At 42.1% G+C, this 23,346-nt stretch overlaps 1 protein-coding gene across 1 annotated transcript in view; it reads right to left on the minus strand.

Annotated features, from left to right (window-relative positions):
- Positions 1–23,346, minus strand: part of lamb4 (laminin, beta 4) — an 80,201-nt gene that overhangs the window by 32,530 nt on the left and 24,325 nt on the right. The window contains exons 13-17 of the mRNA XM_054733301.2: positions 21,669–21,852; positions 20,030–20,149; positions 19,735–19,923; positions 13,616–13,728; positions 5,049–5,160 (exon numbers count right to left, since the gene is read on the minus strand). Coding sequence (XP_054589276.2) covers positions 5,049–5,160; positions 13,616–13,728; positions 19,735–19,923; positions 20,030–20,149; positions 21,669–21,852 — 718 coding nt within the window. The remainder of the gene's footprint in view (positions 1–5,048; positions 5,161–13,615; positions 13,729–19,734; positions 19,924–20,029; positions 20,150–21,668; positions 21,853–23,346) is intronic.

A 23,346-nucleotide genomic window follows, 5' to 3' on the forward strand; every position in this document is an offset into this window, starting at 1 on the left:
CTTTCGGTTTTCCCACTCTTAGCTTTTCATAAAAGCTCATTTGACAAAGAAAAAGCTAGCGGTTGGAAGTAGTTCTAAATACATGCAACGTAAGAAGCTAGCAAAAGACATTTGAAGGGATCATCATAGCACCATGCAAAACGTTCAGATTAGAGAGGTTAGTTAGTCAATAAGTTGGGGGACAGGCGGGAAAAATACCAACTAAATAATAAAGAGATGCATACCTGCATCTTTTCCTCGTTTCTCCTCCTCTTCTTTTCTTTTTTTCCGAAATTGGGCACCTGATGGCTTCGACCGCTTCTTCTCCATTATGTTTGTGAGCGGTGATATGTGAAACGGTACCTGTATCCTTCCATCATCACTCTCCGAGATCCCTCCGCCCCACACCTGATGAAGGGCGCTATAGAGCGCACTACAGAGGTGCGGCGGACACAAGGGGGCGCAATAAAATCCCAATATAAACGCAAACAATGACTTTGTTGTGCTTTTATTACAGAAATATTATTATTATCATCACTCATCACTATTATTATTATGAAGAACATGTGATTTCTATGTGTTGTTGATGTATCGGTTGATGGAAGAAAAAAAAAAGAAAAAAAAGAAATTAAATGGCGGCCCCTCCAGACTGCCGCCCTGTTCGGCCGCACATGTTGCACATATCAAGCTCCGCCACTGCATACAGACTATAAGTGCTGTGTATAATCTGCATTTAAGTGTAGTTTAGAAAAGTTATTTACACTTTAACACAACCGAGTCATCTTGTGACGTATTTTCTGTTACTTTTGGGCGCAGATATCTCCACCATAGCTAACTGGCGCATTTGCGCTGAATCCCCCCCTCCCACTGCAAGTAGTAGGAGAGCCTTTGGGCGCAGGGCATAATGCCCGCAAAGACATGCGCAGAAGACCGGCAGGGCAGAGTCTAAGATCAGGTCTGGACAGAAGCTGAGTTCACCACATGGAGTTTTGTTAATATAAAGGAAAATGATGGAATGTGGTATCAGAGACTTATAAACAATCTCCTGCATGTAAAAAAGTGGATTATTTTCACTATACCATAGGGGCGACGGTGGCACAGGAGTTAAGTGCTCGCCCCGTAACCGTGCTGGTCGGAGGGACCGGTGGCGCCTGTGCTCGGCAGCCTCGCCTCTGTCAGTGCGCCCCAGGGCAGCTGTGGCTACATTGTAGCTCATCACCATCAGTGTGTGAATGGATGAATGATACACGGTAGTGTAAAGCGCTTTGGAGTCCTCACTCTGAGAGGCGCTATGCAAGTGCGGGTCATTTATCATTTACCATTTTATACCATGGATTATTACAATCTTAAACCGGCAAAGGTAGGACTGAGTTAATTATTTTAACTTGAATATTAAGCACGTTTTTGGAACAATTTTGCTGTTACCGTCTGTCGGTGTGATGCATTAGAATGGTGCTTTGGCGTTCCCTGGTGGTGAGATGCAGATAGCGCATAGTAGAGTCGTTCCAACCGCATATTTCAGTTTATTATTAGAATAATGAGCAGTGGCGGAGCTTGATATGTGCAACATGTGCGGCCGAACAGGGCGGCAGTCTGGAGGGGGCGCCATTTAATTTCTTTTTTTTTTTTCTTCCATCAACCGATACATCAACAAAACATAGAAATCACATGTTCTTCATAATAATAATAGTGATGAGTGATGATAATAATAATATTTCTGTAATAAAAGCACAACAAAGTCATTGTTTGCGTTTATATTGGGATTTTATTGCCCCCCTTGTGTCCGCCGCACCTCTGTAGTGCGCTCTATAGCGCCCTTCATCAGGTGGGGGGCGGAGGGATCTCGGAGAGTGATGATGGAAGGATACAGGTACCGTTTCACATATCACCGCTCACAAACATAATGGAGAAGAAGCGGTCGAAGCCATCAGGTGCCCAATTTCGGAAAAAAAGAAAAGAAGAGGAGGAGAAACGAGGAAAAGATGCAGGTATGCATCTCTTTATTATTTAGTTGGTATTTTTCCCGCCTGTCCCCCAACTTATTGACTAACTAACCTCTCTAATCTGAACGTTTTGCATGGTGCTATGATGATCCCTTCAAATGTCTTTTGCTAGCTTCTTACGTTGCATGTATTTAGAACTACTTCCAACCGCTAGCTTTTTCTTTGTCAAATGAGCTTTTATGAAAAGCTAAGAGTGGGAAAACCGAAAGGCTGATAACCAAACGCTATCAAATTAAAACGAGTCTTTGAGAATTTTGCTGAAATACATTGATGGCGGGCGGCAGGTCTCGCGCCGGCGCCATTCGCCTTTCTATTTGGACTCGGGAAATGAGCTACGTATTATTTACCCCACGAAAAACGGAGCGGCAGCGGGCCGCTGGAGGTGCCCTGCTAGTAAGATCCCGTTTATACTGTAATCTGACATAAAATAAAAACTATAATAGCTAGAGCGGTCTTTTTTTAGCTGAAAGTTGAGACTGTCTCGCCTTTCAGCACTGTACAAGTCGATGATGTCATCGTGTTGCGTTGTGTGCTGCACACCGCGGCTATGTTAACTCACAGTGACCTTGAAGCAGCGTGGGAGAGTTGAAGAATTTAACCAGTTAAAATGGATTCATGGATATTTAATCAATAGTTGTGGCTCCTCTGGTCATTTAGTTCTTTGTGTGCCGGAGACATTTGCTGAATAAGGAAATAAAAACTTAAAATGACAAAAAAAATGAGGGAAAAACACTTGTTTTGTATTTTATCAATTATTAATGATTAATAGATTGTTGGTGTTTTAACTTTTGGTAAAGGAAAACACACAATTTCCAGGCAGCCCCAGTCTGGAGAGGTGATGGTGACATCAGCCGTTAAAAATAAATAATACTCTGAGGTTTTTATGAATAATTTGTACTTTTACTTGAGTAGTTCTCTAACACCAGTACTTTTACTTGTAAATGAGTAATATTTTAGCAATGTAACAGTACTTGTACTTGAGTACAGATTTTCAGAATTCTTTCCACCACTGCTGAAAACTGTAAATGCTCATTGTAACATCTTAATTAAAATGCTTAAGCAACAGACGTGACATGAAGATTGTATTGTTTGTTTTATGCAACATCAGGAGCCCTACACAGATATTTTGGGATGACATCAGCTGCCACTGAGGAACAGCCATCTACCTCCACTGCTCATACCAGTAGGCCAGTATTTGAACTCGAGGAGGGACAGTCTGCTGGCACCACATCTCCCCAGGAAGATACTTTAGGTGGGTTTTGCACACGTGTGTGTGTCCAGCAAACATTTAGCTATAGACATTTAAATAGTATTTTCACAGAATATGGGAATTGTTCCATATAGCAATGTGGTGAGTTATGCTTCCATTTTCTGTCAATAGAGAGACCTACCAGTATATGTGAACTTGATGAGGGACAGCCCGCTGCCACATCTCCCCAACAAGATATGTCAGGTAAGTTTTGCACAAGTGTGTGTGTGTGTGTGTGTGTGTGTGTGTGTGTGTGTGTGTGTGTGTGTCCTGCAAACATTAGAGAAATTTGAATGTCACATATTGTATTTTAATAGAATATGTGAAATGGTCCACATAGCAATGTGTTGAGTTACGCTTCTGTTTTCTGTCAATAGAGAAGCCTGAACGATCAACCAGTGAGTCCCATTGAAGGTGATGATGAGCCTCTTTCTTCAGACCCAGCCAAGTGGCCATCACCAATTACAGACAGCATACGCACAGAGCTAGTTCGAAGAGGACCTACCAAGGTGCCAACTACTTTCATATTTCCCAGGAATGAAGGCGATGGCAGATGTTGTCATCATCACTTTTTCAGTAGAACTTTGACAAGTGGTGAGAAGGTGGCCAGGAGCTGGATGTTGTATTCAGTTAGCAAACGTTGTTATTTATAATACACTCCACGCCATTTGAAACAAAGTTGTAGGTGTAATTTTTTTTCTTGTGTGTGTGTGTGTTTTTGTGTGTGTGTGTGTGTGTGGGGGGGGGGTCACGGGGGATCTCGCACAGGGCGCCATTTAGGCCAGCTCCGCCTCTGATAATGAGTGATGTGGCTATTTTTAATACATTCATAACGTGAACACCTTTCTAGTCCTCCTTTTGTTTTTGACTAGAAATATGATGAAATATTTACGTTTTTGTCAAGTATTAATTAAACCCATTAGAGACTCTTGGCTCTCAGAGGGTGCAGACGCTTTTTTCCCTCCTCTCCTCCATATCTTATCCTCAAGGCCCTTTGTCTGTTTCTGTGTGCTGGGTGCACGGCTGCTTCTGCATTTTTTGGGGGGGGAAACTGGAAACTGAAATCACTAAAATGGACCGTCAGCTGGTCACTCAACGCGATTGATAAAATTTTTTCAACGATGAGAACGGGAGAAGGGACTCTGCCGGAGGTGGGAGTTGAAGACCGTCTTAACAGGCTCTGCCAGGCGTTCCCAGCAGACCATCACTATGCATTTGGGTCTGCCAGGTCTACGCGGCTTCTTCCCCTGCCATCTGATCCAACTCACCACCAGGTGGTGATCAGTTGACAGCTCCGCTCCTCTCTTCACTCGGGTGTCCAAAACATACGGCCGCAGATCAGATGATACAACTACAAAGTCTATCATCGACCTGCGACCTACGCTGCCCTGGTACCAAGTGTACCGATGGGCATCCTTATGTTCGAACATGGTGTTCGTTATGGCCAAACTGCGGCTTGCACAGTGTTTCGTTATTGGACGTTTTGTTCTGTGCTACAAAACCTAAGACCTTTGTAGCACCAGTGCAATAAGCTAAAATGTTTTAAGGACAGCCCTGTAACGTATCACAGTCCAACTGATCGCTTGGACACCTGAGTGTTTGGTAATAGTCACTAAAATCACTCTTGACTTTAAAAAAAACAACTTTCCTTGTGTTTTTGTTTGCTTCCAGGTGCTTTACATAAAGAAACCAAACATTGCCTGCAAACACTTCATGACAAGATTCATTTTGACTCTTGTGACAGTCAATATTCATGATGCCCTCAATGAAAGGGAGTAGAAATGAAGGTTTGGATAACCAGACAAAAGATTCCTCACCGAGTCCACCAGGATGTGTAAACTGCCAACTGTTGTCTTTTTTTGAAAAAGAATTTCCACAATATACCGACCTCCTGTATTCAGACAAATCCCTGAGTCCAGAATACTTAATCTGGAAAAGAACAAACAGAAACACAAAGACAAAGAGTCAGCTGAGAAAAAATTAGCATAAGTCACTTATGAGTCGTTTTCACTAGAAGGTCGGTGTGAGAGTGAAAATAGTGGAGGGGTTACACATTTCTTATTGGACATCCCAATAATAAACTACACTAGGGGAATACCACAAAACGAGCTAACCCCAAAATCCAGGCTCTTTTTGAAAATCCTGGTTAAAATCCCCAAATTTAGTACCACAGAAGTAGGTAGTCTTAAGCCCCTCCCATTCACCAAGGTAACACATGCTGGAGAACAAGCCTGCTTCATGGCTGGTTTGCAGCTAGACTTGCTGAAGCTTGGTGAATATGATTGTACGAGGTACGTTACATCCTAATTTTCTTGTCAGCTTTTCTAGTCTTGGCAGCTACGAGGTGGTGACTTAGCGCCACCGCTGGCCCACAGCAGTAGCAGCAGCTACAGCTATGTTCTCGATGGCTAAATTATTAATAAATGTGGAGTTTAAACTTTTACACATGAGCTCTAATTGGATTTACATCTTAACATTTTTGTATTTAACCTTTGTTTGCCGCCACGAGCGTTTCAATCCACTGATGTTGCCCCTGATGTCAGCATTATTAACAATAATAATCAGGAATTTTTCCAGCTGAGGTGGTGGTTGTCGGGGGGATGACCACAGCCAAAAATGGTGAAAGGCTCTTACCAGCCCAGCCAAGGTCTTTGTATGTGCATTCATAGTCATCAATTCCTTAGAACATTCTCTCTAAATATATGCACTATTGCATCATAGAAGACTGAGCCATCTATTCTGCTTCACGGGTAATGAGAGCTACGAGGGACTGTTCCTTGGTCTTCAATTAAACTAAAGACCTGTTCTTGCTTAGGCTTATGCAATAAGCTGTTTTACAGCATCAGTCAATAGGCAAGTTTCCATTAGCAGAACTCCGGGGTAGATTCTGGGATGGGGAACTTGACCAGGAGATAGGATGCCGCAGTCCTCTCAGCTATTGTGTCTCAAATCCAACCCTTTCAGAACGTGCAGACGTCAGCGTATCTCGACTGCTTTCGCATTGAGTGACGTCACTGATCAGCACCAACAAGCATTTATTTTATAGAAGTAGATCATAATTTTATCCATTCAGAGGAAAAGAGCAGCTCTGTGTTTTGTGAGACAAGCCTCCTTAATTTCGTCTGTCAGGGAATTTCCCTATTTTTTAACAGCTGTGGGGGAATTCCACTGAGTTTTCTGGCGTCGGTAGGCCATACCAGGTACTTAGAATGTTCCTTAAAACGGCCCAAAGAACGACCGTTCAGGCCCGGTCAGGTGAAGATGTGCATGTCGGGAGGCTCCTGTAAATCTAACTTGAAGTTCTTGTAGTGGAAACACGCCTGATATTATAACCGGCCCAGTCAGCACCACTGTAGTTGATTAGACCAGCTCCGTCGCCTAGTGGTATGAGTGTCCGCCCTCAGACTGGGGATACCGTGGGTTCAAATCCATGGTTGGGTCATACCAAAGACCTTTAGAAGCAAAAAAAAAGGGACATAATACCTCCCTGACTGACACTCTGCTTTAAGGGGTTGGATTGGGGGTTAAACCACCAAATAGTTCCCAAGCTGCAGCTCACCGTTCCCATAGGGGATGGGTCAAACGTGGAGAACAACTTTCACACACCAGTTTGACAACTAGTGGGGCTTTAACTTTAATTAAACCTAATATTTCATAGGTGTTTTTCCCATAACATACCCTTTGGGACATCTTAACCCTCTGGGGTCCATGGACGCGTATCCGCGTCTTTTGAACAGGTCTGATTTGGGACGCTGTAGCAGCAAGACTCCACCTCCCTGAGTTTTGGTTTCAATTCAGCTTTAAAAAGGAGATTATAAACTACACCCCAGTTTTTAAATTTTGTTAATAGGCAACGTAAAAGCGGAGTTATACTAAACTAAAAAACGATCTATTTATAGACAATCTGTAACTTGTCAAAACATCAGTTTAGTAATCTGTGAGAGGGAATGTGCTTGTGAACATAAAAAACCCACAAAAACATGAGATCCTTTTGCTGTTGGTGGAAGTCTCACATATTCAATTGATAAAAAGTATCATTATGTAGCTGAGAGAGAGAGGAAGGCCGCACGAGTAACGAGATGTGCGCAAAAAGGAGCCACTTGGCGGGGAAAGGAGTGGCGCGAACGGAGTAACAACAAACAATTAGACAGATATTGACGGTAAACTTTATATTTTGGAGCGATCCGGACAGATATATTGTCTCTGTAGTTTAGTAGGCTTTTATTAGGCTTATATAAAGGATGATGAGAAAGAAGGATAAAAGTCCACCAGGCAGTTCAGATAGTACGGCTGTTTTTTGAACTGGAAGCAGAGAATGTGGACGGAGACTCGCAGCCGGAATCTGAGGCAAATAGCGAGGATGTTGATGACAAAGTGGCAGATCCATCCTTCCTCATAGAAGAGTTGGGTCATGATGAGGTAGAGGATGGAGGCAGAGATCCAGCTCTTCGGAGATCCAACAACAGGAGTGGGCGGCTTCGCGCACCTGTCAGGTCTCGATCTCCGCGGCGTGAGACAGAGTCACTCCAAAATGCATGTTCATTATTGATAAATTAATAAGTATACATTCACATAGTCCAGGTTGTCCTGGAAAAAAAGATACCAGATAAGGCAATATTTATTGTTTTTATTAGAAAATACAAAAGAAAAACCAAAATGAGTCAAAAACGGTGATTTACACCCTAGACCCCAGAGGGCTATTTTTTTAATATGTTATTTGCTATATTTAGTCATATTTTTTATAAATGTACAGTCTAGATTACCGTTCTAAATTATAAAAAAAAAAACATTCGTCATAAATGTTTGTTGGTTTCACAGTAAAATAAACAACTTTTTTCCAATTCGGATTTTATGTTTTTGAGTGATTTGAGGTCTAAATAAGCAAAAATAGACAATTGTGATTAAAAGATGTAAAGAAAGAGAGAGAGAGTGAATAGGAAAGAGGGAAATCAGTAGATCCTGAAGAAGGAGGAATAGGTAGGCACAGCAGAACAAGGAAAGGGTGGTGAAGAAGGTCATACAAAAGCCTGCTTGAACAGGTGAGTTTTCAGCTGCTTTCTGCTCAAAAGGATTCTGGGGCAATCCTCCAAATAAACTGCTGCCTGGCTTCCTCCTTTTTCACCTCATGAGTTACTTTTAACTAAGCAGATCAAAAGAGATCTACCGACCACAAAAAAAGCAGAGTGCGCACAAGGGCTGCAACGATTCGTCGATGTTGACAAATATCGACAATAGAAATAGTTGACAATGAATTTCCTTGTCAACGTTGTCGCCAGACATGTTTTTCTGACCGAGTGAGGCATCTCACTTCATTACAATCTCTGCTGAGAGTCGCACATGCGCAATAGCTTCTCTGCTCAGCGTTAACTAACAAAAATGGCGGCGTCCAACACAGCAGCTACGCATACCAAAACATCTAAAGTTTGGGAGCGTTCTAGCCTGGATTTGGCGAATGAAAAGATGACCTACATTATTTGCAAAGCAGTCCTTGCGTATCACGGTAGCACCTCGAAGATGCATGAACACTTAACGAGAAAGCACGTCGGACAGTTGAATGAAACAGAGTCTGACTCACCTCGGTAAGATTTAAATAACAGGAAAGCCAATACGTTTTGTTTTGGATGTACGTTTTTTTAAATATATTTTCGCTTTTAAAAAAGAGAGATTTAATGTTATGCCCGACTGTGCCTGACAAAAGTATTTTAATTTTATTTATGCATTTATGTCTATACTGACTGAGAACTGTGCCTAATTGGTGTTAGACGGCATTTTTATTTACTTTTAGTATGAATTGGCCTATCAGCAGCAAAGTTCAATAAAACATGCATTTTCCATTGAAGTACCCATCTTTCTTGTGTTTATTATCATTTTTCACATAATTAAAGCAATCTCATGCTAAATTTAAGAACAATTCAATAATTATCCGATTAGTCGACTAATCGTTTCAATAGTCAGTGACTAGTCGACAATTAAAATAGTCGTTAGTTGCAGCCCTAGTGCACACTGCGCGGCTGCACCAGTGAGAAGTTACCGGAGCACAGGTGATGAGCTCTGTAGCAGTGGAGCGTGTCAGGCACAAATAAAAGACAAAGTACCAGAGAATATGAGCAGGCATGAAAAATTGTGTTAACAAAATTTATTTTGATAGTGCCGCTTTGAGAATGTTACTGTGGCCGTGTGCAGAATGCAGCTGCCTGGAGTGCGCACAAATAATCAGCAATCTGATGCTCTCGGTCCTCTCTGCTCAAAGGAATCCATGGTATGCTGAGATGCCACATAGATCAGGGGTGTCAAACATGCGGCCCACGGGCCGGATCCGGCCCGCAAGCAGGTTAGATCCGGCCCGCGAGATGGTTGTGTAAACTTTATTTTCATACTTTACAATGTAGAGTGAAAATAAACTTATCTTTGTGAGCAAGTTTCCTCTGTAACGAGTATAAATAAAACAAAGCTGCGCTCAAGGCTCACACAAGAAATTGAATCACATCCTGAAGTTGGCTGCGACTCAGGATGTGACTTCTGATATTGATGTGCTGGTGAAAGCTACAAGATGTAAAGTAATATGAGTCAAATATACTTTAAGCGCTGCATGAAACTGATCTAGCCATGTGATCTGTAAGCTCTTTGAATCACTAAGGAATGGTTTTTTTTTTGTTGTTGATTTTTTTATGTTTCTCTAATTTTCAAGTACACTTCAGGTGTTGTACTTGTACTACACTGTCCTCAGCCTCCAGCCTTGTTTCATATTGATTGTATTAAAACAAAGAAAACAATCTGAAGTTTTCTATTTAATTTACCGGTCCGGCCCACTTGGGACTAGATTTCCCTCAATGTGGCCACCGAGCTGAAATGAGTTTGACACCCCTGACATAGATAATGTAATATAGGAAGAAAAAGGATGTTTTTGGGCTCCCCCGGTGTGTAAGTAAACAGCTTCTAGGGGAGCTGGGCTCCCTTTAGCTCTACTGTAATTCAAACCCTGATCACCAGCTTTGGGTCATGACCAAAAAATTGAGATTGCAGATACAATCAGTCAATTTCAGTACTTGGACCAAGTCTCTGGAATGAACTGCCAGCTGATGTAAAGCAGGCCAAATCATTGGAAACCTTTAAAAGCAGACTAAAAATACATCTGTTCTCGCTGGCGTTGGGGCATTGAAGTTGGGGGAAGTAGGCCGGATATGGATTGCAAACTTGCACTCAGGATTTCGTATTGTATTTTAAATGGTTTTCTTATTGTATTTTAAATGGATTTCTTATTGTATTTTACATGGATTTCTTATTGTATTTCTAATGGATTGCTCATGGTATTTTAAATGGTTACATGTCTGTCCTATTGTGGTGCTTTTTATTGGTGTACAGCGCTTTGTTTGTCCATTTTGGCCATGTGAAAGCGCTTTATAAATAAAGTTGATTTGATTTGATACAAGGGGTTAAAATTTGTTTTCTCTACAGGGTGTCTGTGCTCCCACATAGAGATAGGAGCTGCTGTTAGTAGACCCACTCTGTTGGCAAATCAGCGTAATATGTAATACAGTATAAACGTTTTCTCATTGCCACGTCCAGCAATGGTCAGTTTAGGTACTGTTTGACCATTCAACATCTGGTCAAAAAGGAGACACGAGACTGCACGTAGTCCCTTTAAACCAGCTGGAGGTCAGAGCCTGCAGTTCTGACAGAGATAATGGAATCATAATAATAACGTTCTCTCCTACCAAGGTCCCTTTCAGAGCACCTCTTTTATATAAACTCCTTGCTTGAAAGAAGAACAGAAGAAAAAGAAGATTTTAAAATTAAAGATAATCATTAAATAAACGTTTGTTTATTGCTACTTAAAACAATTATAAAACAATGAAATGTTTCATTAATCTGTGCTTAATGATTGTTTAGCATGTTTACTTGGCGAGGTCATAACATTTGCACTCACACAAGCAAAGTAAGGTTAAGTTTAAGTCCGTGACACATAGTTAATCTTTTGCCCAGATCAGAGCCTCCGGATCAAAGTAGGCGTGTGTATTCTGAGATTCTTGGTAACATCCAAACTTGTCAACTTTTGGTTGGCTGCCCATTCATAACATCATGACATTAAAACTAGATCACTCTGGTTTTTCTTCAGTTCGAGAGTTCTAGAGGAAAGCTTCAGACCGGCCATCTGTAGCAAAACCTCTTTAACCAGCAGAGATTTTGACACGTCGTCAAAACCTTTAAAACCTTTTTCGCACCTGCGAAGCTGATACAACAAGATAGTTCCTGCAGAAACAAAGCTGATATTGTTTAGAATCCTTAAGAGTCCCCAGACGCTCGGTTTCATCCAACTGTCGTGTCTGGAGATGACCCTGGACTGACATGGTCATACTGGAAGTTAGTCTACGGACTTCGGTACCGGGGTCTCCCCCCCTACATTATATTCACACATAGGTTCCAGACACCGCCTTTAGTTCCATCCACTCACAGTAAATAATAGTTTAACCAATTTGTCAAATTTTAATTGTTTGTAAAATAAATTCTTACTTTTATAAACCTGACTGTTTCTTGAATCAAAACAAAGTGTGTACAATCCCCTAATAAATAAAGATTCCTATAATCTTCAGATTAAACATCCTAAGACCAAGCAGGTTGATATTCTATATTTAAATAGAGCATCACAGCTTATTGGTCACAAGTTGAGTTAATAAATATATTAAGCTCTTAAAACGCTCAATTTACCTTACCCAACATATTATTTACTAACGCAACACCACCACGGGGCTTAGACACAGTGGCAGCATGGCGATGCAGGAATTTTGCAACATTTGTGCTGCCACACTTGGTTATAATATAGCCGCAACGCCGGACTAGTGAATGAAAATTATGCCTTGGCGCAACAGAGGGTGGTATGATCAAGTGTGAAATTACTGCTGAGTCCCAGCCAGCAACTATTTTGAAAATGAAATGAAACACATGCACAAGTTTAACTTTTTAAACATCATCAACTGAGATGCTAAACTGGAGCAATGCAGAGAACTGGGATCTGAATCTCAAATCACCAGACACTTTACAGGGACTGTGAAGGACAAACACCTTTAGGAGCTGCTTGTCAATAAGTGCAAGGAGCATGGCTTCAGTCACAATAAACAGTTATAATCAAGCTTAAGGGTAGGCTGTGGCAGCACAGAGACCGCCCCCATAGTCCCTTCCAATCGCCACTGCGCATTATTTTGTTAAAATGATACAGTCGTGCCACATTACAACCACGGTCTGACCATAGGCTCCCTGATGACGGCCCAGCTTTGCAGCTAATTGGTGGCATTGTTTTATAAAAGGGACTAGGGTAAGAAGCTTTGCAATCTGCAAGGGGCTCAGAGTAGATCCGTAGATCCTCCACATAAAAAGATGTCAGTTGAGGTTGTTCAGGCATCTGGTTAGAATGCCATCCAATTTCCTATCTGGTGAGGTTTCCAGGACACGTGCGACTGGGATGAAACACAAAGAAAGTCCCAGGACATGCTGGATGATACTATTAGCCAGCGAGCCATTCTGCCGTGATCTGGAAGGCCTGACTTAAACAAATAATGAGGGGCAGCTTTTAAATTTTATGGCAAGCCGTCCCCATTTTCTGTACTATCTCATCTAGATTTTGCCTTTTGTGGAAGTAAAATATCTGATAATTTCACAGATTGTTTAGCAAACATGTTCAAGTCTGTAATACTGGAAAAGTGTAGATTTATTGCAGGGGTTACCCCAGCACGGATCCCCGTTTCTACACAGCGGCTGCAGCTGGTGCAGGTGGATGAAGACATGCTTGTAAAAAAGATGGCACAACGTCCGTTACACAGACCTGGTTTGGGTTTAAGGAGCCTCATGTTGAGCAGAAAATCATCCTCACTAAAGTATTCTGAGCGCAGGTGTTACGACCAGTGGAAAAAGGAAGGACAGCGTAACATAGGCATGTGGTAGATGTTTTTAAAAGTAAATGTTCTTTTATTTGCAAATAAAAAAATTAACCCCAAATCAAGTTATTTTAACTATAACTAAAGGAGACCTCAAAGAGGAAACATAAGATAAAGGTCTAACAGTAAACTAAAAGTGTGGAGCTCCACTTCACCAATGATCAGGTAATTGAACTAAATGACTTCCACCCAACTGAGTCCCAGTCACAACAAAATGGGTTTCTTATTCTAATTGTAAACAAAAGAAGGTACAAGTACTACGAAAACTAGACTCTCAGCCAAATAAAGAACTTAACAAGGTATCACAAACAAAACCAGCAGTGCCTCAACTCTACTCTGAATACCACCACAGGATAAACACACAAACTTCTCCTCTGAGCACACAACTTCCAAAACCAAGAAAAGGCAGGATGGAGGAGGGGCGGAGCTGGAGCAGGAGCTTCTAGATGTCTCACCTGGAGTTTCCAGGAAGACTTAATGCTTTAGTTCCTGCTGGGTTGTCACTGCAGCCTCTGTCACCTGGCAACAGCGTGATAATGTGCACAGTAGCCAGCCAATCAGAAGGAGACTGCAGAGAGAAACAGAGAAAGAAAAATTAAACAATTAAAGTAAATAACCCAGTTCTGCTCTTGAGCATCAACAGTGGTGCTCATAAACATTTAAATGGGCTTAAACTGTTATGCTGTTGGCTTACACAGCAATAATGAGGCCCGTTATTAGGAACCAGGGAGCAGAGAAACTAATCCTGCCACACTGACTTTAAAACATTGGTTTTAAACGTCTTCAGATAAAACCTGTTAAAAACCATCATTTCTTTCATTTATCTACCCAAAATCGTGACTTTTTCATGGAGCACACGGATATTATGGATATTTTAAAAGTAGCCTTGTAGCTCAGAGTTCTAATAATTTACTTCCTCAAGAATCAGCAAAGAGCGGCTGAGCACTGTGCGTTCCCACGGCAGGGATGCAATGAGCAGAAGGTGAACTGCTGCTGCATCTGGGACACTGGATCTCTGCATCTCTGTAGCCGTGTGCATCTCTGTTAGAGCTGTGGCGACGCATCGATGGCGTCGACGGCTCGATTCTAAAAATTCGTCGACGTCAGATCCGGTAGTCGACGCACCACGCCCACTTGTTGAATCCCCAGGAGTTTGTAAATGGAGGAGGAATCTGCCTGTTTTTCCTCTAGTTCACCCTCTTCTCCGCCTTCACTAACATCTCCGCCAAATACCGAAGACCCGGAACAATGTCCGTCCGCTATGAGATTCCTTTCCTGTTTTGCCCGCCTTCGTCTCCCGGCAATGGACAACAACTTCCGGGGTCAGATGCGCTGCTTCGTCTCTATTGCAGATGTAGAAAATCACCGGGAGCGTTTCTACCTTCATAAAGGAGCTTCTTTCAGACATTAGGAGAGCTGTTTTTGTGGTAGCAGTCTCCTCCGTGCTGGTCTGTTTGCTGGTGGGTGTTTTTGGTTTATTTAAACGTGGTAACTTGAACTTAACGTTGGTAAAGTTACTGTTAGCATTTTTACTAACAGCTTCTTGTGTTTGGGTAAGCTGTTATGTTTTGGTTTAGAGTTAATCTTTTTTGTGGTGCAGATCTCCCTTTTATTACATTTAGAGTGTTGTGGGTTTTCGGTTTAGTGTAAAATATCCCCTTGAGTTTGGTTTTACCACACAGTTTAGAGTTTGGACCTTTGGAGATCCTTATTTTGGTCCAGAACCCAGTAATATTTGCCCAGTGGGACATCCCAGGTTATTTGTACTTTTGTTTTAATTTCCCACAGGCAGAATTAGTTTTATTATTCCCAACCTGTGGATGGAAAGATTTAGGTTTTTTTTTTTTTTGTAAATAAACCTGATCACCATTTTAACTTTTAAATCCCGTTATTGTCCCTTCCTTTTTGCACACGAGCCAAACTCCCCAGGAATCGTCGTAACACCACTCGCCTCACACACATAAGTGACCAAATCAAAGCAGCATGGAGACACTCCATCTTCTACCACCTCTCAGGCAGCAGCCTGCATTCCCAAGTTCTATATGTCACCAGAACATAACCAACCACAATGCAATAAAAGCAGTGTTATACACAATGGAAGGCCTGTAGTGTTTATTCTCTTACAGTAACAATTTATCAATTTTTTGGAGGAATTTATTTGAGATTTTTTGGTTTTTATTAATTGTGCAATAGAAAAATAATCGCTAGATTAATCACCTAAATAGTCACTAGAATAGTCAACTATTCGATAAAATAATCGTCAGAATAATCGTTTTAAAAATAATCGTTTACCCCCAGCCCTAATCTCTGTGCTTATAAAATAATGAATAAATATTTACTTAAAATGTATTTTACTTTAATGCATTCGGTTTTTTATCTGTATGCCAATTCTAAATGTAAAGATTGTCCGCGTAAACCTGAACAGGTCACCTGCTTGTGCGTAATCAAAAGGTCTTTATAAGTGCTTTCTGAGCTGAAGAGGATGTGAGATTCTGGACTTTTGCCTCAGACAGGTCCAGTCAAGTTTTTGTCATTTGAGGTTAATAAGCAAAGTCAAGTCATACTTCCCATTTGAAAGCCTTGAATTAGTAATTCATGCTTTAATAACCTCAAGACTGAACTATTGTAATTCTTTCTACATTGGGTTAGAGGCCTCTCTCGCGTCTTGCGCAGAATGCTATTGCAGAATGCTATATGCAAGCGACATGACCACATCTACCCTGTCCTGTCCTCCCTGCACTGGCTGCCTGTGCGTTTTAGGTTTGATTTTAAGATTTCAATCTTGGTTTTAATATGTCTTAATGGCCAGGTACCCTCATAGCTATCAGTACACCTACAAAGGAATGCCCCCAGGAGAGGTTTGAGGTCCTAAGGCCAGCTGCTTTTAGAAGTTCCCTGGACTTGCATGGTGACCCAGGGAGACAGAGCCTTTTCAGCTGTTGCTCCCAAGCAGCGGAACAATCTCCCTTTGATTGTTAGGATGACAGAAACAATGGACGATTTTAAGTCTCTTAAAGATTTATCTTCTTAGCTTGGCTTTCGATACTAAATGAGCAGAAATCCTCAGACTGTTTTATTGTAATTTCTCTTCATTGTTGCCGTTGTGTCTTTTTATGTTTTTTTTACTATGTACAGCACTTTGGTCACTCCATGTGTGTAAAGTGCGTCGGTCGGTCGGTCGGTCGGTCGGTTGGTTGGATGGATGGTTGATTGGGACTCATGAATGCATCGCCACATTGGAGATGGGAACAAGCGCTATTCAGCCAAAGTGTCATCATCAGGGAACATTTTCTGCACTGCTGTGGCTCCCAGTGTCTTCTTTTCTGTGGGAAACGGGTAATAATGGCTCTTTGATGGGAAAAGGTTGCCGACCCCTGCCTTAGATGCTTCTGCCAGAACCGGAAAGTCGTGATGCCGGAGAAAATAGAAGGGTGCGAAACACCATTTACCGTTTTCTAGGTCCAAATGTCTTTTGTTGTCCATGACTTCAGATGTTGTTTATCTTTTTGGGACTCTGGTAGTTTGTTCTAAAGCTGAAGTGGTAGCAGCCAACTGTTTCTCCTTCTCTGATATTATTGAGTGGAGAACTTCTCACACCAGTGGTGTTCTGTTTCTAAATATGTGAGTTTGTAATGAATGGAGGACCCAGAGAAGTGCGGAGCTTCAGCAAGACCGCCAACCCGATGGTCCAATGGTTGCTTCTGGTCTGAAACGTGTTATTGGTGGAAGTTTCTGGACAAATGCAAGAGAACCACCTTATACATTTTTTTTCGATTTCATTTTAATCTCCACAGTTTATTAATAGCTATACTATGTTAGAACATTGTTAAGAGGAATGGAAAAATGTTTTAGGCTAATTTGTTTATGTAGATTTTGTAGACTTGCCCTTTGCTATTTATAGATCAAACCTCTGAACAAATAGCACTGACCAGCCCCTGTTGTCTGTGCATCAGCTAAGAAGAAGAAATAATTTTTGATACATCTCTCTGGGGCCTCCATGTCTGGATCTCTGGGACTTGGATCTCCTTCATCTTTCGTGGGTCTTTGGGGGAAGGCCTGGGGCCCCTCACAATCACTACTGGACACTCCTATAGAGAAGCTTTACATGCACAAGCACGTGTACGCACACAGGTGCTCACATGGTGCTCTCACAAGTATGGATTCATGTGTTTTTGACACATAACCAAAAGCTGTGGTTGCCACTAAATGCACTATGGTAAATGGTAAATGGCCTGTATTTGATATAGCGCCTTCTAGAGTCATGGAACCCCCCAAGGCGCTTTACAACACAATCAGTCATTCACCCTTTCACACACTGGTAGGGGTGAGCTACGATGTAGCCACAGCTGCCCTGGGGTGCACTGACAGAGGCGAGGCTGCCGAGCACTGGCGCCACCAGTCCCTCCGACCACCACCAGCAGGCAACGTGGGTTAAGTGTCTTGCCCAAGGACACAACGACAGCGACAGACTGAGCGGGGCTCGAACCTGCAACCTTCCGATTACGGGGCGAGCTCTTAACTCCTGTGCCACCGTCGCCCCACCTCTACCTTCTTTTTAATTTCTGTCTCCATGTTCATTGTGTAACGGAATGAAATGACTGTTTTCCACCTAAAAATTGTTTTCCCCCTCTCCTCAGCAAGAACTAATCTGCATGAGATATTGCTCGAGGTCTTGCATTTGCTTCTAAAACTGCTTTCCTTTCCAGCTCAAGAGAAGAATGAAGACAGAGGACTCTTTCTTTTTAATAAATCAAAGAATTCTATTTTTAATAAAGCAAATCACACAAAGTTTTAGTCAATAATAAGATGTTGACCAATCTGTGATATGACAATGTTATGATTAGTAAGTTTTAATAAGTAATATGACTTTAATCTAGCTGCACTAGACATCCGGACACACGTAATGTAAACGCATGACACATTACTTTTACTCATCCAATCGGAACCTTCCTCTCTGAAGCGTGGCATAGTCTCTGTGGTGTTTATAAATCTGTCAAACTTTGATTCGACCGTAAATCAAAACATCCAGATTAATAAAATGAGTCCTCACGCCATCTTAAGTTCAGTTCACCGCATTCTAAGAGAAATATCGGACCGGCCACCCGGAGTTCCTTTTTAAGCAAAGAACCCACAAGCTGGATAAAATCTGTTGCACTTTACCAACTAAGCAACGGTTCCTTTCAGAATAACAGCTGAACTCACTGACCCTCCGGGTCCATCTGACGCTGTCAACCAACTGTCGCTTTTACCTGGAGACAATCCAAAGACTAGTCTGTCGTACTGCTGACGCTGTTTCATCGGTTACGGTACGGAAAGGGGGGTCCGAGGACCTGGCATTCTGGATCTGTACCGAGGTCTCATTCTAAGGGTATGTGTGGAGCAACAAAATGGCGTCTCGTGTTTATGAAACTCCGATCATAGCTTAAGAGCAAAACATCACAACATCATTCAGACTTGCTTCTCCGAATACGAGAGTTCTGATGACAACATCACTCACACACACACACCGTTCATCTCACGTCTCATTCACACCAAGATCCATCCATTCACTTAGAGTTTAGAGTTAGTCTTGTTTAAAATTGTTTAGAAATTAATCTTCTTAAACGTTTTAAAGGTGACTCTCTCTTCTCTTGTCTCTCAGTTAATACGAAGTGTTACATAATCCCTACAATAAAAAGTTCCAATTTTCTGGTTAAAAGTACCCAAAGGTCCATAAGATTGATTTCATATTTACTATGGAATCTCATGCCTTATGGTTAATTAAATAAATGTAAATTAAACCCTTTACAATTGGAATTTAAAACAATCAAATGCATTTCTAACAAGTTTTGATGTCAGGCAGGGGCATTATAGCTGAGTCTATAACCCTCCACCTGTGAGATTAAAACTTTAAGGTTTGTCTTCAGAACTGAGACATTAATTTCGATAGCTTTACAGCCGGATGGGACACCGGGGGGGGGGGGGGGGGGGGGGGTCACAAACATTTCTAATTAACAAAAGTAACTCGACAAGACACGGATCCAACTCCTTACATATAAACTGTAAATTATACATGCATAAATGTGGCTGGTGTATGTATCATTATCATGATTTTGGCTGTTGGAGCAAACATTCTAAATTTCATCCTTAGGAAGGAATATAGGACAGTTTCTGCAAAAGTTTAACAAATGAAGGCCCAGTTTTGGAACTTCTATAAGAATCTGGTCTGAGGACCTCAGGTTGGAGCATAACAGTTCAGTAATATAAAGAGGAGCTTGACCATGTAGAGCCCTGAAAGTAATAATGGTAACCAGTGCCGAAACATCAAAATAGGAGTGATGTGAGCTTGTCTGCAAGCTCCAGTTAGGATACAGGGGCCAATTGACTGAAAAAAGCCTTCATCCAGAATGCCAACAAAACATCGGAACAGCATGAAGAGGCTTTTAGAGAACCTACAAGTTTGGTTAGTTGAGGTGGAGAGACAGGTAAGGCCTGGTTCACATGGTAGAGCCATACATAGACACCATCCTACCCATAATTCTCAGTCTGAAGCCTTAAGCCAGGGCCAAACCGAGAACCTAAAGAGTCATCTCACCTCTGGCTCATAATGGATCACCAGCTGGTACTCCATCGATGCTGGCAGGTTTTCCACAGTGAATACAAGCCCTGCCCCATCCACCACTCTTACAAATCCAAGGCCAGTCCACTTTTCAGGCTTATTAGCCAACCTCTGACGAGGAATAATCTGCAGAGCATTGCCTGGCTCAAGAGGAATCATGTTGTGCTGCAGGACAAACAAAATCAAATCCTCAAATAAAACAATAGATCAGCAGGATAAATCAATCAGTCCTTGTTGGTCAGACCCAAGGATGAAATAAATTTCAGTTGACCTGTCGCCTCAGACGATTGACATGAGTTCTTCGAACCAGCGTCACTTTTCCATTAGAGATCTTAAAGTTAAAACCTTGATCTTTAAAATACTGCTCACATGGAGGTAAAGCTGGATTCTCCTAGACACATACAAAAAAAATCAATATTAGAACAGCTGATCTTGCAAAGAAAAAAAAGAACATGATTACAATTTCTTTCTCAAACGATACCAATTTTTTGTAGTGAGGAGTGATGACTTAAAAACAGATTAATTTTCTTCATTAAACCACCAGAAGCAGCATATGGTTTTATAACTCTGGTTAGGGTTGATAAATGACCCGGGGTCTCATTTATAAAACAACAGAATTCTTACTAAAATCGTACTTAAGCTCAGCAAAAAAAAATGTACTTACACCAAGGATGTTTATGACCTATAAAACATGGAGTACGCACAGCTGCACACAATCTCCGCCTTATAAATCAGAAACATTCTAGGAATGTGCTCAGGTGTTTTTGATCACATCCCGCCCTCAACACGCCCACTTCCTGCCAACAGCCATTGTAAAATACAACAACTCTTTGTCTTTGATGACTTGATTATTATTATTATTCTGAGCTACTACAGCAATCAATTTCCCTCTGGGATTAATAAAGTATTTTAGAATTGACTTGAATTGAATTATCTACCATCACTACTGCAGAAACCCACCTCCTCAAGATCACTGCGCTTTTTATGATATATCGTTTACTATTTTAAAGTTTGTTGTTTTTACACTGCTGCGTTCAGCGCTTTGGGCTGCCTTGATTGGCGCTCTATAAACAAAAAAATGAAAAATCAAATGAGTGTGTCTATGATTAGATAAAAGTTATTTTCTAATCCCATTTGATATGTGCCATGAATTAAACACGATGTTTGTGAATTTGAATAAAGACACATTTATTTTCAACAGGCGGCCAAAGTCACTTTCATGTTAAATGGTTGTCTCACACATTTCACATCATCAAACTAGACACAGAGAAGAGGAAAAGAAAAATGGCTGTGAGCTTAACAAGCTTACTATAAATCTGGCCGTGTGGTAAATTGCAGCTACGTTAGGAAGAAGAGATTCTGCTGTCACGTCATGTATCCCACATCTAATTTGTAGTCATTTTATTTACCAATTTTTACAAGCAAATAGATTTCAAAGTGCGTAACAGACAGTTGATAGACGCATTATTTTTCATTTAAATTGAAGTACATGTGTGGAATTCAGGGCAAATGGTAAAGTGGATTAGAAAATAGCTTTAATAGCCCCGTTCACTTACATTCATATTATTTTTTTTGTTCTGGGGACCCAAGAGCCAACCAAAACGTACTTTGCAGGAATTAGCCACTATTATAGTTCAGGGGTTTCCTTCCACCGGCAGCAAAAAGTTACATTTTGAATGCTATCATTATTTTTCAGCTCTATTTATATGCTCTATGCATCCAAGGGCTGCATGGTGGCGCAGTGGTTAGCACTGTTGCCTCGCAGCACGAAGGTTGCAGGTTCGAAACTCGGCTGCAGCCTTTCTGCGTGGAGTTGCGTGTTCTCGCCCTTTTCACGTCTAGTGGCAAGCCTAGGTGAGGCTCTCTCTTGCTGTAAACAAAACTATATTTGCACATGCATTGATACTCACCAAAGGAGAGACGGAGGATGAAGCTCGAGGAGGAATGGAGTTTCCTCCTGTCATTGGAGTTGCATGCTCTGCCTCATACAGGAAGTAATTCAGGGATGGTAGGAAGTACCCATGAGCAGGGTCAGAGCAGTGCTGACCAACAATATTGGGTAAACAATGGCATTGCCCATCCTCTGGAAAACAACTGAGGAACCACAATGAACATATATTCTTAGCTACAACCATGCTTTTTAAATCCATCATTTTTAAGAGTTTGTTTCCTGTCCAATCCACAACAACAACAAGTCTTTAACATGAGCTGAAAAAAGAGAAGGCTCTCTATCCTGGCTTAGGGAAAGGACACAGAAAACTGTCTTAGAGATCTCAGCTGTCTGGTTCCACAGTTAGGAACATATTGAGGAAGTGGAAGACCACAGGCACAGTTCAAGTTAAGGCTCCAAATGGCAGATCATGAAACATCTGGGATAAACAGAAAAGAAAAACGATGACAACAGTCAGAGCCCACCCACACACCAGCACCAAAGACCTACAGCATCATCTGGCTGCAGATGGAGTCACGGTGCATCATTCAACTACTCTGCAATATCGCATGGACAATGGGGACAGTCCCACTGGACTTGCAGACTGGGGTGGTGGTTCCCTTATTTAAAAATGGTGACCGCAGGGTGTGTTCCAACTACAGGGGGATCACACTCCTGAGCCTTCCTGGTAAGGTCTATTCAGGGGTTCTGGAGAGGAGGATCAGTCGGATTGCTGGACCTCAGATGCAGGAGGAGCAATGTGGTTTTCGTCTGGCCGTGGACACTGGACCAGCTCTATACCCTTAGGGGGATCCTGGAGGGTGCGTGGGAATTTGCCCAACCAGTCTACATGTGTTTTGTGGATTTGGAGAAGGCGTTTGACCGCGTCCATCGGGGGGCCCTGTGGGGGGTACTCCGGGAGTATGGGGTACCAGGCCCGCTGATACGGGCTGTTAGGTCCCTGTATGACCGGTGTCAGAGCTTGGTCCGCATTGCCGGCAGTAAGTCGGGCTCGTTTCCTGCGAGAGTTGGATTTTGCCAAGGCTGCCCTTTGTCACCGATTCTGTTCATAACCTTTATAGAAAGGATTTCTCAGAGCAGCCAAGGTGTGGAGGGCATCCGTTTTGGTGGCCTGAGGATCAGGTCTCTGCTTTTTGCAGATGATGTGGTCCTGTTGGCTTCATCAGAACGTGATATTCGGCTTTCGCTGGAGCGGTTTGCAGCCAAGTGTGAAGCAGCTGGGATGAGAATCAGCTCCTCTAAATCCGAGACCATGGTCTTGATTCGAAAAAGGGTCGAATGCCTTCTCCGGGTCAGGGATGAGGTCCTGCCCCAATTGGAGGGGTTTAAGTATCTCGGGGTCTTGTTCATAAGTGAGGGAAAACTGGAGCGTGAGATCGACAGGTGGATTGGTGCTGCATCTGCAGTGATGCAGGCGTTGTACCGGTCTGTCATGGGGAAGAGAGAGCTGAGTCAGAAGTGACTGCATTTAGAGCTCTTCTTCCAGTGACTCTCTTGTTGTCCTGGGGGACCTTAATGCTCACATGAGCAATGACAGAGAGATGTGGAGAGGTATGGCTGGGAAGAATGAACAGAAAACAGCTTTTCTTTTCTTCTGTAATCAACAATTATCCCAGTCCTAACGCCAACTGTTCACC

This window comes from Nothobranchius furzeri, chromosome 4 (assembly GCF_043380555.1).
Source record: "Nothobranchius furzeri strain GRZ-AD chromosome 4, NfurGRZ-RIMD1, whole genome shotgun sequence".
Lineage (NCBI taxonomy): Eukaryota > Metazoa > Chordata > Actinopteri > Cyprinodontiformes > Nothobranchiidae > Nothobranchius > Nothobranchius furzeri.